This window comes from Eleginops maclovinus, chromosome 20 (genome assembly GCF_036324505.1).
Source record: "Eleginops maclovinus isolate JMC-PN-2008 ecotype Puerto Natales chromosome 20, JC_Emac_rtc_rv5, whole genome shotgun sequence".
Classification (NCBI taxonomy): domain Eukaryota; kingdom Metazoa; phylum Chordata; class Actinopteri; order Perciformes; family Eleginopidae; genus Eleginops; species Eleginops maclovinus.
The window spans coordinates 11,399,289-11,419,308 of record NC_086368.1 but is presented as its reverse complement, the minus strand read 5'-3'; the positions used below and the strand labels follow the sequence as shown (position 1 = coordinate 11,419,308).

The following is a 20,020-nucleotide window of genomic DNA, read 5'->3' as shown; positions in this document are numbered from 1 at the left end:
GTGGTGCTCAGATTTGGAAATAATTTCTTCGTTCTCCCAGCCTAGAGCACATCATGATCGGATGCCGGCCTTTTTATCTGCCGAGGGAGTTCACATCGGTTGTTTTAACAGCAGTGTATGTTCTGCCGCACGCGGACAACAACACAGCGCTGGAGGAGCTGTATGGGATTATCGACAGGACAGAGACTTCTCGGCCAGAGGCCGCATTTATTGTGACCGGACATTTTAACAGAGCCAACATGAAGAAAGTCCTGCCGAAATACTATCAGCACGTCAGCTGCCCCACCCGCGGTCGAAATGCACTGGACTATGTTTACACTCCTTTCCTGCATGGATATAAAGCCCTCCCCCGCCCCCCCTTCGGCAAGTCAGACCACATATCTCTTCTTCTGCTCCCCGTTTACCGGCAGAGACTGAAGACGAGGACAGTGTAGCGTTGGATGAGTACAGGAATTCCAGGTATGCACTCCGGAGAGCTATTAGCAGTGCGAAAAGACAATACAAGGACATGGTGGAGTCTAACTGCAAGGGCTCCAACGCCAAAAGCATGTGGTCTGGACTAAAAACAATAACAGACTACAAAAAGACAACGAGTGGTGCTGAGGAAGTGTCTGCATCTGTCCCAGATGAACTGAACACATTTTATGCATGCTTTGAGAGGCCCCCCGGCTGTGGAGGCACAGAAAGCCCAGGATCCCTGCTCACTGGTTTTAACCAGTGCAGATGTGTGTAGATCTCTGAAAAGGATCAACACACACAGGACTCCTGGACCTGATGGCATCCCTTGCCATGCTCTTAAGGTGTGTGCAGTTCAGCTGGCAGATGTGTTCACAGACATTTTCAATAGGTCACTGCTCCAGGCTGTAGTCCCCACATGTTTTAAAGAGTCCATCATTGTCCCTGTCCCATCCATCCATCCATCCATCCATCCATCTTCTCCCGCTTTTCCGTCAGGGTCGCGGAGGTAACAGCTCCAGCAGAGAGCCCCAAACTTCTCTTTCCCTGGCCACGTCTACCAGCTCTGACTGGGGGATTCCAAGGCGCTCCCAGGCCAGCGAAGAGATATAATCCCTCCACCTGGTCCTAGGTCTACCCCTCGGTCTCTTCCCAGCTGGACGTGCCTGGAACACCTCCCTAGGGAGGCGCCCAGGTGGCATCCTCACTAGGTGCCCGAACCACCTCAACTGGCTCCTTTCAACGCAAAGGAGCAGCGGTTCTACTCCGAGTCCCTCCTGGATGACTGAACGTCTCACCTTATCCCTAAGGGAGATGCCAGCCACCCTGCGGAGAGATCCCATTTTGGCCGCTTGTATCCGCGATCTCGTTCTTTCGGTCATGACTCATCCTTCATGACCATAGGTGAGGGTAGGAACGAAGATGGCCCGGTAGACAGAGAGCTTTGCCTTCTGGCTCAGCTCTCTTTTCGTCACAACGGTGCGGTAAAGTGACTGCAGTACCGCTCCCGCTGCTCCGATTCTCTGGCCCATCTCACGCTCCATTGTTCCCTCACTCGAGAACAAGACCCCGAGATACTTGAACTCCTTCACCGAACTGCAAACCCCCTCTCTTCACCCGAGTGTCCAAAACATGCGGCCTCAGCTCCGATGATACGATAACAAAATCGATCATGGACCTTCTGCCTAGGGTGCTCTGGTACCACGTAAACTTATGAACATCCTTATGTTCGAACATGGTGTTTGTTATGGCCAATCCATGACTAGCACAGAAGTCCAGTAGCAAACCACCACTCCGGTACAGATCAGGGGGGCCGTTCCTCCCAGTCACGCCCCTCCAAGTGTCTCCATCATTGCCCACGTGTGCGTTGAAGTCTCCCAGCAAGACTAAGGAGTCCCCCTCAGGAGCCCCATACAGGACTTCTTTCAGGGTCTCCAAGAAGGCCAAATACTCTGAACTGCTGTTTGGTGCATAAGCACACACAACAGTCAGAGTTTTCCCCCCCATGACCCGCAGGCGTAGGGAGGCGACCCTCTCGTCCACTGGGGTAAACTCCAACAAAGCGGCACTCAACCGGGGGCTTGTGAGTATCCCCACACCCGCTCGGCGCCTCACACCTTGGGCAACTCCGGAGAAGAATAGAGTCCAACCCTTATCCAGAAGTAAGGTTCCAGAGCCGACGCTGTGCGTAGAGGTGAGCCCCACCAGATCCAACTGGTAACGCTCCACCTCCCGCACAAGCTCCGGCTCCTTCCCCCCCAGAGAGGTGACATTCCACGTCCCCAAAGGCAACTTCTGTCGCCTGAGTCTGGTCCGTCGAGACCCTCTGCTTTCACTGCCACCCTTCTGGCAGTGCACCCGACCCCATCGTTGTTTCCCGTAGGTGGTGGGCCTGCGGGACGGAGAAGCGGAGGTGTTGCCCACGTTGCTTTTTCGGGCTGTGCCCGGCCAGGCTCCGTCGCAAGCCCGGCCACCAGACGCTCGCTGACGAGTCCTCCTTCTGGGCCTGGCTCCAGAAGGGGACCCCGGGCTTCCTCCGGGCCGGGTATCCTTGCTTCCAATTGTGTTATTCATGGAGTCTTTTTGAACCAATCTTAGTCTGGCCCCTTAACTGAGACCAATTTGCCATGGGAGACCCTACCAGGAACACAAGGTTCCAGACAACACAGCCCCCAGGTTCATCGGGGCACACAAACCTCTCCACCACGATAAGGTGCTGGTTCTCGGAAAAGCCCCTGTCCCCAAAAAGACAAAACCCATCTGCCTCAATGACTACCGCCCAGTTGCACTCCCCTCCATCATCATGAAGTGCTTTGAGCGGTTAGTCAAAACTTTTACCACCTCCTCCCTCCCTGACTCACTGGACCCCCTGCAGTTTGCCTACAGGGCAAACAGGTCCACGGATGATGCCATCTCCCTCACCCTCCACACTGCCCTCTCCCACCTGGACCGGAGGAACACTTATGTGAGAATGCTGTTCATTGACTACAGTTCAGCATTCAACACCATTGTGCCCTCCAAGCTCATCATTAAGCTCAGGGACCTCGGGCTCAACAGCGCCTTCTGTGATTGGATCCTGAGCTTCCTGACGGGCAGATCCCAGGCAGTGCGGATGGGGAACATCACATCCTCCACCTTGACCCTCAACACCGGAGCCCCTCAGGGTTGTGTGCTCAGCCCTCTCCTCTACTCCCTGTTCACGCACGACTGCGTGGCCACACACAGCTCCAACACCTTCATCAAGTTTGCTGACGACACGACCGTCATCGGCCTGATCACAGACGGCGAAGAGACGGCGTACAGAGAGGAGGTCAGAGCCCTGACATCTTGGTGCCAGGACAACAACCTCCATCTCAACGTCAGCAAAACAAAGGAGCTGATTGTGGACTACAGGAAGAGGCAGAGAGAGGCACACACACCCATCACCATCGACGGGACTCCTGTGGAGAGAGTCAGCAGCTTCAGGTTCCTCGGGGTAAACATCAGTGAGGACCTGACATGGACACATCACACCAGGGTCATATCCAAGACGGCTCGACAGCTGCTCTTCTTCCTCCGTAGGCTACAGAAGTTCAACATGGACTCCAGGATACTCTGCAACTTCTACAGGTGCACCATCGAGAGTATCCTGACTGGCTGCATCACCGCCTGGTATGGCAGTTGCACCGCCCTCAACCGTAAGACTCTACAGAGGGTGGTGAAAACTGCTCAGCACATCACCAGGACGGAGCTGCCATCCATGGAGGACCTCTACACCCAGCGGTGTAGGAAGAAGGCCGGTAGGATATTAAAGGACCCCCATCACCCCAGCAACAATCTGTTCTGTCTGCTGCCGTCTGGCAGACGGTATTGCAGACGGTATTGCAGACGGTATTGCAGACGGTATTGCAGCATCTGGACCAAGACCACCAGACTCAGGGACAGTTTTATACCACAGGCTATAAGACTGCTGAACTCCTGAGCTCTGTGAATGTCTACTCACATCAATTTATAGTAAACATACCTATATATTATACACATCTGCCATAAATATCTGTTTATATGTAATGCATTCTGTCTATACCTCCTCATACAACAGGGTAAAGTATTTAAATGACTGTACAGTGTTTTTAAATAATTTATATTTATTCTACATATATATTTTACATCCTTAGTGTTGTTATTGTATATATTTTCTATTTTTGCATTATTTTACTTATCTTATTTGCACTATATATCTTGAGTTGTTGGAGGAGCCTGGGATATAAGATTTTCCTTGCCAACATATACGCTGTATCTGCTGTGCATATGAGCAATAAAACCTTTGAACCTAAAACCTTTGAACTTTGAAGGTACGCAGGCATTTGCGGCAGCTTCTGACTCTTGCACATGGGTTTGTAACTTCTCCCGCATTTACATTTCATCATAAACCTAGAGATTGGGAATGTGCTCTTCAATAGATGCCAAACGTCTCTGTGGACGATCTGACCTATGGTATGCTGAAGTGTGGTCATTGGCCAGCCTTTGCTTTGGTTTTTACCTTCCTGCTTTGTCCTTAATCCACTACATTGTTTTTGGGTGGTTGGGACCTTTTAAAGTATAAGTCACCATTTCAATTTTTCTAAATAAACTGGGACACTATCTGGGAGATTTACCTCTCTGGTCTTTCTCCTAAGTGGGAACATGTTGCTGTGTCTTATTCACTATTCAGCACATTTGGCCCCATTATAAGCAAAGTGCAATGGGTTTATTCCAAATACACCGCCATCTGACTATTGCACACCCACTATATACCCCGCCCCCTTAAAGTCTATGTCCTAGATTCTTCAAATGCCCATCTTTGCAGGTGGCTAAGGATGATTAGCTACTGCATGTGTTCAAACAACAGTATCTCTCAGTTTTGTGTTTCTTTTGATGATGAGTGTGGATATGCTTCACTCCCTTAGCCTCCCCTTGGTAGGCTAGAATACTGTATGTGTTTTTCTTTACAATTGTGTGTTGCTGCTGTTCAGCTATCCTCGTTAGTAAGCCTATTGGGGAGCTCATGTAGTGTTATTGCTTTTGTCACTGTTGAACACCAGTTCTGAAGCCATCCTGTTGGGCTTTTCCTTTCAACTTGTATTAACAATAAGAGTAACTCTTGTTCCTGGCATTCTTTCAAGAAGAGGCCAAAAGAAATTGGAAAGAAAAACCAGTCCACACTGAGACATTGGTAGTGTACGAAATATCTGCAGACAGAGAACCCAGCCAACTTAAGGTGAGTTGTCATATCCCTAAAAACTGTCGCAAAGGCGACCCAGCAATGTCTTACTTAATTCCTCCTAGACTTGCAACTTTTATTCCCTGTTGAGCCAATCTTAAAGTAGTAAATGTAAGAGAATGATCATTTAATGAGTTAGACCTTTGGGTCTCCCAGATTAGGGTCGCAGTTAAATCAAATAAAATGCAACAAAAAAGGCTTTTTTATTGCTCTGAAGTTTACGGGTATAAATTCTATTGATTCAACCATTGACTGTTTGGTTTCACACAGGACACAAACAGTCTCATCAAGTCTAATGGGTATCAATCCTGTGTTTGTTTGATGCATTAATTCAGCCTGAAAACCTTCAAAAATTGGAGTTGCTCTTGATGGCAGCATGTGGCCACCATTACCATTAGCAAATCACTGTTTAGTGAAATAAAATAAAATCCCATATGACACCAATATTTAAAATGTTTGGTAAAGTAAAGGCACAAAAAACAATGTGGTTAGAGAAACGTAAATATTATGGTTTGGGTTTAAATAACCATTTCGTCAAGAAGGCATTAATCATGTTTAGTAAATAAAATCTGTGTCGATATTCTGTCAGAATTTCCACTTTGTTACCAATGGACACAACTTATAATTACTAAGGCCACTAGGGCTTTGTCATATGAACATCTTGCTAATGTAATTTGTGTAAATGTCTACTTTTTTCGGGTACTAGATAAAACAACTGATGCAGTCTTTTTTCTTTTAGGGGAATCCTCTCAAAACATAGCCTATTTGTATTGAACATCTAAATACTTGAATGAATGCAGCCCGTAGAGCCCATTCGATCACATTATGCCAAGAGCTAGGGTTATGATGTACAGTTTATTGACATGAAACTATTCCCACTCTTCATGCAGTTGGATACATCTTTAAACATGACACCCGGGTGGAAGCTTAATCTCAAGGCAATGCAGAAGAACGCCTTTTCTGCTTGGCTGACTAGGCCACAGCCGGCTGGCCCCAGTGTCTTGCTTCTGAGCACTGAATGTCTGGTTTATGAATAAAGATGTTTGTGGATATCATTTTATCCAAGCTTTTGACTTTGCCACAGATGTCAAAGTCGTTCCATTTGGCAAGCTCTTGCCAACAGGGACAAAAAGTGTTTTCCTCTCGGACAGACCGCACACGAGCATGGTCTTGCATCCTTAAGAACTGTTAAATTCTGCTTGAGCTGGCTTTGTAAAAATCCTCACTAGACGGACAGAATCATCTGTGTCATAACCAAGGCTGTTTATTATCAATCAGCTTCATGTATCTATTTAATGAAACTGTCTTAATTATGTATTGTCTTTTTCCAAAGGAAGTAGGAAGTGTGGTGTCAGATGATAACGTAATCTGATAATAAGTCTGCAAGCCTAGGTGGGAACTTAAGATCTAAATTTAATAAGAAAAGATTTGTGCTCAGACAATTGGATTTTGATTGGCGTAATTGACAATTAGCATTCACCGGCATGTATGTCGCCTGATAGTTCAGCGTATGAATCGTTTCTTGTCGGAACAAACTGTTCTAGAACATTGACACACTTCTGATTGGTCCTCGATCAACAATGATGAATGTGTTTGTTGTCATTTGCATTATAATAAGTGACCTAAAAATGTTGCTGTACGAATAGGTTTTACCAATCTTGTCTTTAGCGGCATGATAACAGTTACATTTTAAAACTGTTTATTTCCAACACGCAGAAAAACTTGAAGGTGAAATTAAACGTGTTCTTCGTATATTTTTCTTGATGTGGCCCTCTTTGGACACCCTGATCTAGAGATTTTAAGGCTGCTTTTGTTTTAATGACAAATGTAGTCCAACAACCACTCACAATGTAATTGTAAACATAATATGTGTGAGAACAATAAGTGAACTTTTGACTTTATTTTGAAAGAACATCAATAAACGTAAATTAATTATGTGTATAATACATCATGACGTCTTGACTCCAGTCACCAGTGTTAACTGAAAAGCAATTTAGTAGAAAGCTAAAATTCAAGATGAAATACAAAAGGTTTTCGGGTATAAAAGAGGGACCGACAGAGATTACAGTCAACAAAAAATGACTGAAAAATAGCCATCAAATTTGCAGCTATCCTGTCCCTGATCTCAAAGCTATCATTATATCTCAGAATTTAGAATAAGGAGGAAAAAAGAATTGCCATTCAAGTCTGCTTTCCCCTCCGAGTGCGGGTGCTTGGTTAAAATGTAAAAATAACGAAGGGAGAAAGTTATAAGAGTTCCTCAACCTTGCCTGTCTTACTGCCATCAAACCATTTATCTTCCTTTTTGTGTTGTTCAGCGCTCATTAGTCGTGATCTAATTTTTTCTTTTCTCTGTGCCCACTTGCAAAAGGCATCCAATTAGGTGTCAGCCATAGTTCCCTTCGTTTCCGACTGTCTGAGATGGAGCAGACTGTTGTTGATAAGAAAAGCAGGTAGACTGAAACAGACAGGCTAATTGATACGAAGCAATATTTTACAGCTACCAATTCAGACTCTAGGAGGGATGACTGTTTTGAGTCAAATAGACTTAAGATGAAGTTTGTTATGTTAACTGGGGCACTAGCTGTGTTTGTATACCAGTATGTTCATTGAGTCATGTTTTTTATGGAATATCATATGTTATCTTTCCATCCTTTTATGTTCTATGTCTCATGTCAGCCAGTGTCCATTATGGTGTCAGTCAATAAGAGTCTGATGTCTGATCTGATTGTTAATTAGACTCATTTTCCAGTTTGTGTGCAAGCAATACACATCCGTTGCCTCAAGTGCAGCTTTGGTTATCCCTTAACCTGTGTCTGGTACAGTTCTCTCTATCTGCAATATATTTGCACCGCATATTGTCCAATAGAAAGGAAGCAGCTATTTTTTTACAGAAAGAAAATGTGCTCTTTAAATCATTTGAAGAAATTATCAGACTTCTGGGTCAGGGACTAATAAACACAATGGGATGAAAGTACCATTAACTGCAATTGTTATGAAAATGTACATGCTAAATAAAATACATTGTTAATATTTTGTAAAGCATATTAAATGGAACTAAATGATCTCCCTTGACATAATCTTTTAGTACTCAGCTTCCACTGATGCTTAGTCAGCCACGGCTGAATATAATTTGAAAAAATCACAGTTCAGTGCAGAAAGCAGAGTTATTAAATTATTTATTTATTTTTTCATGAAGTATGTCAGTTTAACCCTTCCTTAATATCTATTCCGTCGGCCAAACGTAAAGACACAAAGCAGTGTCTCTATATTTATGATTACCTTCTCACTTCATTGTGCAAAATTCTTAAGGCAAAGCGAGAACAGAAAGAAATCTGCCATTAACAGAGATCAAATCCTAAGCAAATGGACATGCAGATCTCTGCACCAATTATCACATTTGCAAACCTGTCTTGTCACTTTAATAACACTGTCCAGGTGAGCAAAATAGTCAGTTATCATTTCATCACTCCATGATGCGTGAAACATTGAACCATAGGATATTTGTTTTGTTGGTTGTAAAAAAATAAAGTGTGTACAAGCAAAAAATGACTGTAAATACTGGATTATCAGAGACATAAAGGTTCAGCAGGGTATTTATAATCAATCTACTGGGTAAAACAATGTCCACTGATTATATGATTGTTTTTTGCCTTTATTTGAAATATTGTAGCTGAATCAGTTGAACTTGGCCGCAGGTCACCTATTACCAGAGTTTCTCTCCAAATCATATACGTGCAAGCTACAAAAGACGCTATCTTTAGAGGAAAGGAAAGTCATTCTCACCTCTTACTAGTATTTTGAATAACGAGAGTGGGACCTCATCATTCATAATGACACTGATCATCTATAATGGTTTTCAGATATGATAAAAACCCAAGCTCATGTAGAAATGCCCTCTTTTCCAATTCTGATTTCTATGGATCTCCGGCTTTAACCTTGAACAGTGACAGATAATAGGTTTGTCATTGGATAGCTTCCTCCGTAACACATAAAGAACCTTTAAAAGAGATATATCGCTGGTGTGCTGCTGATGAAGTCTGCAGTGTTTTAGGATTATATCTAGATTTATTCTCATTTAGTTCCGTGCGGGTCTCTAATTTGAATGACCCTGACAGGTTCATTAAAACAGAGGTTATCATCTGTGCCTGGAGATGAGATGCGTCCTTAGGCATTGTGCACTGGTCACCTTCTTCACTTTCACAGTCACCAGGTAATTGTCTCCTCTACATCAGCAGTGGGGCCCACATATGCCTTAATGGTTTGAATCCACGTCCAGTCAAAGGGACATAAGAGTATGAGAATGACTGGGGCTTAATGTATTCTACAGTGTCTGTGTGTCCTTCTTAACACATGTTGTTTAGATTCAAGTTTCCCAAATATAAAGCATGGAAACAATTGTTTGAATATTCTTGTTTAACCCCCATTAATATGTGACATACAAACATACTAACTGAGAGTGTCCCAAAAATCAACAAGATCATTTCTTAAAGGGGCCCCATTATGCTAATATTCAGGTAGAAGCGTGAGTGTTACGCAGTGATGTCACTATGTAAACATAGGAGTCCAATGTAGGTGTTTCAGGCAGGGGGGTGGATTTTAGCATTTGCAGGCCATTTACATGGGCAGAAACCTATTATAACACACTACAGAAGGGGGCAAAACCCGAAAAACGGTCCTTTAACGCAAATAACAAATAACCAGTGTTGGGTGTAACGCGTTACAAAAGTAACAGAGTTACAGTAATGTATCACTTTTTGCTGTAACGCAGTAATATAACGTATTACTTCTGAAATTTGGATAATATAATACCTGTTACAATTCTCAGTAACGCAGTTACAACACATTTTAACCCGAAGTGATGTGGTTTTTTGTTTCTAAGAATTCACAAACATCGCGAGACATTCCGACACCAGAGAAATAATTGTGCGGGTAGAATAGTAACTCAGTAAGCCTGTATACTATTGGTTAAGAGGGCTGCAGAAAACAGATTCACAATGCAGAGCTGCAGGCTCACAATGCAGAGCTGGAGGCTCGGAGAAAAGAAAAGAGAAAGACAGGAGTGCGCGCAGGCCGAAGCAACAAAAGGTAACTTTCTCTGGGTCTGCTGCTTGAACCCCGAGAAGTTGAGAGACTCGTGGCAGAGTGTTGAAGATCTGCAGCCTCTGTCCTCTGTGGAATCGCCGGCTTTTAGAAAGCATATCAACCAAATCCCCGTTAACACACCAATGATCAGGTGAGCTAACGCTGCCATAGAGACTCATATACAGCAGCTTACAGGGCCGTGCAGAGGCCCCACTAACATGTTGTTAATAACACACAGAGACGTCATGTTACCGGTATCACATATTATTCAGCCCACTTAAACAGAGCATGAGTTTAATTTCTAGCTCTTTTCCTAATATTCAGCATGTACTGCCAGATAGATAGACAGCTTTATCAATGAGCTGCAATAAACTACATTTGAGCATTTAAAGCCATACTTTTGCAGTTATTTTTGGTCAAAGTAACTCAAAGTAACGCAAAAGTAGTGTAACGCATTACATTTCAGAGACAGTAATAATGTAACGTGCTTTATTACTTTAAAAAGACAGTAATAAGAAATATGAACTGTATTACATTTGGGAAGTGACTTGCCCATCACTGCAAATAACACATATGTAACTTTATTTCCGCTACATTGTGTTTTGTCTTTTGGATTCTAAATGGCTTTATCCTAAAGATTGGATTGAACAAAATCAGCTACTTCCCTTTTATTCTTTCTCTCCAAATTTCACACCATTGACATTTAATTAATACTGTGTATATTTGAAATGCCATTGTGTTTTCCACTTTGTACATCTTTTTCTTTGTTTCCATGTTCTGCAACAAATGGTTATCAAAGCAACCTAAAGCTTCTGAAGAGGAATTCTTCTGGACAGAATGGTGCACACATAACTTGCTTGTTTTTAATGACAATGGAAACTTTAATGGTAACACTCCATAATAAGGGTCCATAATAAATAGCATACTAGTCATTACTTAACCCTTTAATTAACATTTGCAAATTGTTACTAAAATATCTATTTGCCATTACTTAATGTTTTTGTCATCATTAATTAAATATTAGTTATCTGCATAAAATCTGTATGTTAATGTTTTAACAAATAGAAAACAATCTATTAACTAATATTGTATTTTATATTTGTTAATAGTTAACTAAATGTATTTTGGCACTAATTAACAGTTATTTCTTACATTATTAAAATGTTAAATGTGTATATTCAAACTATATGTTAATATAAAAGTTATTGACATATTATTATTTAACTAATTGTTATTAAACTGTTTCTGCCTATCCCAATATGAACCACTCCTCATAGGACCCTTATAATAAAGTTGGTTAAGTAAGGGATAACGGCCGCCGAGAACAGCATTTCGTTCCAGAGGGAGATAAGCTTAATTAGAGTAATATATAGCTATCAGCGTGGGGCCCCTTATAATAAAGTTGGTTAAGGGTTATTAATATATTAGTAATATATAACTATCAGTATTGGGGACCCTTATAATAAAGTTGGTTAAGGGTTATTAATATATTAGTAATATATAACTATCAGTATTGGGGACCCTTATAATAAAGTTGGTTAAGTAGCCACTTAATTAGTTTTAAATTTGTTTTAGTTGATCGGCGACCCTCAATAAGCATTCTAAATGTTCTAGCTAAGCCTGTCATTGTGTATGCTACAGTAGGCTACACAGTGTATGTCTTCAGACCCATCTGCTTGACTGAGAGCGCTATTAGCGCCAATTCTTCCTCGGGGTTATAGGTTAGCGAGACCTAGATTTTTTTTTATCAATACATATTTATTACACAGTCGGAGTACATATGTGGTTATTTTTGACCAGGCATTATGTAATTCTTAAAACTTTTATAAACAACCAAATAAATATGCATAAATATATATAGAGTCTATATATATTATTTTTTTTCAAATGCGCCAATCACAGTTTGGTCTGCATAGGCTACATCTGACTACTCCTGTTGGAAGTCACAGTCAGTCAGTCACTCACTTCACAGAGCTCAAGTTAGTAACAAGCACAAGACAAGACACTTGGCTGAAGTTCACATTGATGCTCTCTTGATTGCGCAAGCCAGGCTGGAAAGTTTATTTGAAAGTGTAGGTAAATATGTCGGCAGGCACCAGATCTGGGAAAGGCTTAAGAAAGAACACAACAGCATTGAAGAACAAAATGCTCCCCTCCGCCTCCGCTGTCATCAACCATCTGTCGTCTGTCATCAACCTTGAAAGCGGTGGTGATGACTCCACAGACATCCCCAACGTCTCTAAATCTTCTAAGGACGGTAAGTTCGAATACCATGACTTATCAGTTCATAAAAAATAAGCTAACTGGTTAGCATTAACACTGGCAACCTGCTTAAAATGTCGACAGGCAACAGATCAGGGAAAGTTCCTAGAAAGAACCAAACAGCAGCGAAGAAGGACAAAACGGTACCAGCCACCTCCACTCAAACATTTGACATCAACCTTGACAGTGGGGATGACTCTACAGATACCCCCCATGTCTCTAATCCGAAGAAAGGTAAGTTCGAGCACGGATATGACCTAGCATTACGTTCATGAAAATAGGCTATGCTAACTGGTTATGGTTAGCACTAACACTAGCAACCTACCAATGTCATTTTATGTTAAGTGTAATAACATATGTCCTTAAAAGTTAAAACAAGACTTTTACACATCCTTGTTGATTTTCAAATATCATTTTCTAAAATGGCTTAGTTAACTGTGGATGTTAGCTAAGTCTACCAGTCCTGAAATGTGTTAGCTAACGTTACCAAAGTCATGTAGCATTGCTGATTTGCCAGGTGATGTTTATCTTCACAGTCCTACTTTCAAAAGCAGTTGCAAAGGGGAGAAACAACTTATTTTTTTTATTTATGCTTAATTGAAATTAAAATGAGTGAAACAGAACAACGTGTGTGCGTTCAAATTCGCTAATGCAGGCGAATGTAACAGTTTTTATTTACTTGGAGGTTTTTGACTAACATTAGCAATGAAGGCGAACGGTCAGGGGAGGCACTGTAGCAGCTGGTTCTGTCGTCGGACTGCAAGAGAATATGTGCGCGCAAATGTGACTTGAAGGTGCAATTACAGTGGACGACCACAATTTAAGAGTATTTTTTTGGTTCGCCATTGCTGTTTACAGTTTAAAACGAACATTTAATGCATCCCAATAGGCTACATATCAATGCAAGTCACATCTTCAGGATCTTTTAGAAAAGGCATGTTTTGGTTGTTTAGCATGTTCTCTTGTATTAAGGGTATAAGGGGGAAATGCTAATTTGGTTATCTCATCTGTCCACATAGGGCCTATGTGAAAGATTTGTAAATCCCAAATGAACCAAGAGTACAATACTTAAAGGTGCTGTCGGCAGCATTTTTTTAATTCATATTAGCTAGAATTGTCATGGGATTCTGGAAGTAGAATATTAAATAGGCTGTTTAGGAAAAATCCCGAATTCTCTACCTCCCTCTACAAGCCTGTAATCGTGCTTGCAAAAATCGAGCACTCCCGGCTGTTTTAAACCAATCACGTTAGGGGGAAGGAATCGCTACCTGTCAATCACAGCTTGTGCACAAGCTGCTACGCTCGTCTCCAGAGGGGGAGGGGTTTAGGGGGCAGTTGAGTTTGGAGCTTGGTAGAGGTTGGGGGAGGGACCTGAAAGTTGTATCAGTTCGAATTTTCTGACTTTAGCCTCGGAATTTTGAAGACCTGCCGACAGCAGCTTTAAGTTAAACTACATATTTTCTGAAAGTGTATGATCTCTAGATGTGATCTCTAGACGTGTCACAACTTCCTCCATCCATCATAGATTGTGCATAGTTTTCTACTGTATTTCAGTTGTATTAAATGGCTTTAAAACGCAATGATTTTTATGGGACACACATCCATGGGGTGAAACAGGTAGTCTATCCCAAAATGTTCAATTTTAACATTCAAATTCACATTTGGCATGGCCAAGGATTTGGTTTCATTGAGAGGTGGGCAGGGGGTGTAATCTGGCCCTAGGCCCATTAAAGCCTGGGCCTATGCAAATAACCTGGTCTTGTCATAGTGTATAAAAATGTGTTTTAGTTTTCTGCATGAATTACATTACAGTTTAGTGGCTACTTTCCAACTGAGTTACTACTTACATTTCCAAAATACTCTAAGCTATTCATGAGAATAGCAATATTTTGCTCCAAACAGTATCTTTCATGCAAAAAACTTTCAAAATCTCTGAAATGATGGCTTGATAGACAATGGCCGCATTTCCCAGATTTGTTAAGACGCTCTTAGCGCTAAGACCGTCTTAAGGAGCGCTCTCAACGAATCACAGCTCTCGTAGAGCGCTCCTAAGACGCTCTTAGCGTTAAGAGCTTCTTAACGAATCTGGGAGGTTACATGGCGCTATTCCGACATGCCGCTATTCCGACGTTGATCTCTATTGTCGTAATACCGGCACCTTTTTCACCGTCCGCCGCTATTCCGACATGTCGCTATTCCGACATTGATGCAATATGCTTTTGTTGCATTGCCTTCATTTTTTTAATATATATAGGCTATATATATATATACCATTTCTGTTCTTCATATCCCTTCATATCTGTTAAATCTAAAAAGGAGCTGTCCATGCGTGTGGTTCTGAAATCAGCGACGTAAGACACTTTCCCACGTTACTGCTTTGAAGGGATACACTTTGTAGCCTACATGCCGAGTCACCCAACAGAATTATCTCGCAATAATGTTATCAAAACATGCAGCGACATGTTGGAGCACACGACCCTTGTCTTTTTGTTTTGTTTGTTTTTTTAGTTCCAGAGCGAAGTGTAGGCTGGTGCGCTAAGCGCTGGGGGTGGGGCACAGGCGCACATGAACCTGTTTGCAATTGGCAGGTGCACCTGTGGTGGTCGGCGGCGGATGAGCAAGGTGTGTTTTTAAATGGTGTTTAGCTCATTGTTCGAGAGAGTAGGGTCAGAGCAGGGCTGCTGAGTCTGCCACAAGCTGTCGTGCCGGGACGTGGGCTGTACGTATATCCATTGCGTGCGGACGGTCGCTTTGGGAACTGTGGGTAAGTTGCATTTGGGTATTGCGCGTGTTAGTGTTGAATTAAGACGCACATAGCACTACTACGCTGCTGGCTGCATGGGCACTGTGTTTTATTTTATTTTTCTTCTGAATTGTATTTTAATATGAAATTGTAAAAATAAAACTACCATAACCTTTACTCCTTGGGTCTGTCTTTCCTGAATAGTGTCACTAAGTGTCCAGTAGAACCTGTATGGTCTAAATTTCACCTCTTACAGAAGAGCTGTTGTCGAGTCCAAAAGGTTGGTTGTTTCGGGGCAAAAAAAAAAAAAAAAACTGTGAGGAATTCCAAAAGGCAAGTCTTACAAACCCAGACACAAATTTACAATAGGCCTATTAATCTGAAGTAGTACCGCCTCTTCCCCGTTTTGCACAGGCCTCTTACATTCAATCCATCATTTAAATGGCTTGTTCGTCCACCGCCAGTTCCACGGAGAGAACCCGACTCTCAGCGGCACTTCAGGACTGAAGGCAGGTGCAGTGGATTTATTTCAACACTCAGGTTTTAAATAAACAGACTTAAATCCTGAGACTTTCTCATACAAAAAGCACCAACTTCATGTCGCATTTACAGTCTTGACGGGCGTGTGTGATCATTTCAGAGCTTTGTAAGTTGAATGGATGACTTTCTGCCACAGTCTGACGTGCTGGGACAATTAAATTATTTATTATTTATCATTATTAAATTAGGTGTAATAAGTAGGCCTAACCTAAAAGTCTAGTTCTGTGTGCATTAAACCAGCGCTGTAGCCTGTCGGAAACATTGTTACCAGCTTGCGTTGGCAGTTTGCCAGCGGGATATCGGAGCAGCGCAGGAGGAAAAAAACAAGACAAATAGGTTATTTGGTGTTCTTATTTTCTCATACATTTTTAAGTGGTTGACATAGTCCACATTAAATAGGCTTCCACATTAAATAGGCTACACTAATAGACAGTTGGGGCCTAAATGGCACCCAGCTCACATACCATCGTGAAAATCCGCTCAAATTATATTTAAAAAATAAATTGCTGCGTGTAAGCTACCTCCAGCGCAGTTGCCGTTGGGAGCCTTGTTGGTGTGGAGACTCTATTTTCATGCATATTCTCTGCTGCAATTAAAAATAGTTCATGCTCTTCCATCAGTGTGAATTAGTCATCATGAAGCAATGATCATGAAGCAATGATGCGCTAGGGATGAAGGTGTCGGAATAGCGTTATGTCGGAATAGCGGCATGTCGTTACAGTGGTATGTCGTAATAGCGGTATGTCGGAATAGCGCTTGCCCCCCATCTGGGAAACCCGGCCAATGTTGGTGGTATTTGTTACCGGATTTGCTATATAATATAAACAGTCAATTGCTGTGTGTTAGCTGTAAAACCATGCTGAAATGACCTTTTCTTTTTAGACAGGTCACCAACGGTGAAGAATCTCCTCCAAAAGGCCAAGATGAGAGAACGGTCTCAAAATAAGAAACTCCAGAAAGTGATAAAGGAGAGAGATGCTCTTCGCAAACAACTGGCATGTAAGGTTCATCAAGCCTACATTTTCAGTGTATGACACAAAAATGTATACAGTCAGTCAAACGTGGTATTCCAAGTAGGAGGTTAAGTGGTACACCTGGGGGGTATTCCTTGTACGTGGTTTAGTGTTTAACCGGATAAAGTTAACTCAGAGTAAGTGGTAAACCTCCTAACAGAAAAACCTGATGGCTGTGTTTTTCTAGGAGAATAAAGCTATAGGGCACTTCTATTAGAAGGTTTACCACTTACTCTGAGTTAACTTTATCAGGTTAAACACTAAACCACGTACGAGGAATACCCCCCTGGTTAGTTAAGTTAGAGGAAGTGGTAAACCTCCTTATAGTAACCTGCTTGCTTTCTGTAGTTAAGAGAATGGAGACCATCATATTTACCACTACCTCTATGTTAGGATTGTGTTCTGTCTTTGCTTTATGTTTTGTTGTTCCCTCCATGTTCTCCTTGTGTTTGTCTTTGTACTTGTGCTTCCTGTGTTTGTGTTTTGACATGTTTCCTAGTGTTTGTTTATTTTTTCCATGTGTTCCTTTGTTTTCATTCTGAGCTCCGCCCCCACCTGTCATCTGTCACTTCCTGGTTTTCTCCTTCACCCAACACACCTGCCTCGTTAGTCACCCTGTTCGTTTCCCTGATTACTTTCTCCTGTGTCTTGTTAATTCCCCTTGTTTAGTCCACCTGTGTCTTGTTGTCTGTCTCCCTGTGTTACTATTTAAGTTCAGTCTGTCCTTTGTTCCCTGTCGTGTCGTCATGTTGTTTCAGTGGTTTTTCCCCAGTAGTCTTGTCAGCGTGTCTTGTTAGGGTGCCTTTGGATTGGTGAGATTCTGTTTTCGGTTCCTTTCTCTGCCTTTCTTCTGTGTTTTGTTTCGGCTGTTTATCTTCTGTGCGTTAACCCTTTTGGATTCTTTGTTTAAACGTTTTTGAAATAAGTCTTAAGTTTTTTCCCGGTATCTGGTCTGCAATTGGGTCCTTACCTGCCGAACCCTGACACTCTAGCTTCATTTACCTGGTTTGACACTTAACCACCTAATAGTAACACATCCCAGGTCTATGGTTATCTATGTTTTGACTTTCCACAAAATATTACCTTTGTTGGAACAAAAAGGAAGAATGGTATTCTGTGTAAGGCGTCAGCAACATCAGTTTAATCTTTTTGTTATTGTTGTTTTGCAATGTGTAGACCTGTCTAAAGCTGCCAAAGAAGACTCTTCAGAGGAAGACACAGCCTCCTGCTCATCCAACAGTTCTTCAATGAGCCAGTCCTCCTCCTGCTCTTCCTCCTCCTCCTCCTCAGATGATGATGATGATGATAAGATGAGACGAAAGGGCAAGGGCAAGGCCAAACTCAGACTTACGAAGAACAAAAAGAAGATGAAGAAGCACCACAAAGCCGATGTCCGCAAAAGAGGTAAAGATCTAGTAAAATGTTGAATCCATCCTTTATGAAGCAAATTAAATGTTTAAAGGGATACGCCACCATTTGGGGAAATACACAAATTTCTCACCTCCCCTTATCTTGAACAAGAGATCTAGCTTTCTCCAGGTCATTCAGCCTTTCTCTGAGTTTGACCTGAGAGGTTAAAGCGAAACGAGAAGCACACATGTCCGTTAAGTTCTGTGTTCTGTTTTCAGAAGGGTGAGGGTGGGAAATCCTAGAGTTGAGCCCTCACACGCTGATACAGAAGTTCATTGAAAAGTGACATTATGTGACACTCCCACTTATGCAGACTGGAACTATTCACGTTTGCTCCCATTATAATGTATTATGTTGCTCTACCTTGGTCTGTAACTTTGGTCTGACTAGCTGTAGCCTAGCATAGATCATCTAATCTGATTCAAAGTTCTAAAACTGATAGGTCCGGTTCTTGATCATGATTGGCTGAATTGCGTTCGATGCCGGTGTAAAACCCATCTCAAACATACACCTTGACCGCTTTTGGTTCAATAGTAATGTGCTAACACAAAGTGAGTTTAGCTGCGCTTTGATGTTGCATGGCAGCCATTCTGATACAGGAAATATATTTCTTGGCGGAAGAATGATTAGATATGAATACATCGTTACATTTTTCGTTGCTGTGCCATTTCATGAAATCTTGCCGAATAGACGTAGTTACAGTTTTAGAAAAGCAATAAACCACTCGAGTCCGTCGTTTGCACTGATTTCAGAACAGATAAGGGGGGTTTTAGGCACTCCGCTTGCGCGTTGTAAAATCAGTGCAAACGACGGCTTTCGGGGCTTATTGCTTAAATCTATGCTTGGCTGGAGCCAAAAATGCTACCGTCAGACTCAGAATGGCTGGATGAACAGGAGAAGGATAAATCTCAATTACTTAACTCGAGGGAAAGTGGAAAATTGGTGTAATTCCCCAAATGGTGACGTATCCCTTTAATTCTACCCTAACATAAAGTGGACAAACTATTTAAAGGAGCTAGGTGGAATTCTGTATTGTCTTGTATGCTGCCACATAATAATACAATAAGCATTTCAACTCTGTTGTGAACACACATTTTTATGTACCGTCCATAATGTAGGTTTTCTTTATGATTTGCTCCTTGCAGCCCGTGGCCCTTTTGAAGTCATTCGAAGATATAAGAAGGTCCTAAAGGCTTACAACCGAGGTTTGAAACTGTCAGCTGCTTGCGCATATGCCGGGGTGAATGAACTGACAGTCAGGTCAACGGCGAGCATTGCCGAGCTTGCAACAGCGTCCCCGGCCGAATTCACGAAGCTCCTTGAGCAAGCCAAACAAGCAAAGCTCAAAGATGTGGCAGTTGTTTGCGAAAATTACATAAAAGGTGATGTCCAGATTCAAACCAAAGTAGGAGACTTAAAAAGTCAATGCCAATTAATTCCATATGGAAAGAGAGCATAATTGTTTTTTTTTTTACCCCAGTTTGTGGGGTTTTTTTGTGTGTGGTGTGGTACTGTTATACAGAATGTAGATGGCCTGTGTCATTCATTCTGTTTAAGTGGTCGGTGTTCCAGTTTTCCACTTTATAATAAAGTGTTTTCATCCCCCTTCCCAACTGTGTGTGCTGTGATCAATCATTTCCAGTGTGAGAGACCCAGTGTAAAATATTTGTTGTCTTTAAATATTTGTAAATAATTAATAATTACTGTTCCAACTTTATTATAAGGGTCCCCCATACTGATAGTTATATATTGCTAATATATTAATTAAGCTTA

At 42.0% G+C, this 20,020-nt stretch overlaps 1 protein-coding gene across 1 annotated transcript; it reads left to right on the top strand.

The window, feature by feature from the left end:
- The first annotated feature begins 11,314 nt into the window (after positions 1-11,314).
- LOC134883345 (uncharacterized) lies at positions 11,315-19,753 on the top strand. The gene is made up of 5 exons (XM_063911665.1): positions 11,315-12,536; positions 12,626-12,775; positions 16,707-16,823; positions 18,014-18,241; positions 19,393-19,753. Exons 1-5 carry the CDS (start codon positions 12,362-12,364, stop codon positions 19,704-19,706), a joined length of 984 nt encoding a protein of 327 aa, XP_063767735.1. The 5' UTR covers positions 11,315-12,361; the 3' UTR covers positions 19,707-19,753.
- The last annotated feature ends 267 nt before the right edge of the window (positions 19,754-20,020 follow it).

Bases quoted from the DNA above. Each gene is read 5' to 3' on its own strand.
- LOC134883345 (XM_063911665.1), top strand. From the start codon at position 12,362: ATGTCGGCAGGCACCAGATCTGGGAAAGGCTTAAGAAAGAACACAACA. The intron at 12,776-16,706 runs GTAAGTTCGAGC...TTTTCTTTTTAG, and splicing joins TGTCTCTAATCCGAAGAAAG to ACAGGTCACCAACGGTGAAG. The intron at 16,824-18,013 runs GTAAGGTTCATC...TGCAATGTGTAG, and splicing joins TCTTCGCAAACAACTGGCAT to ACCTGTCTAAAGCTGCCAAA.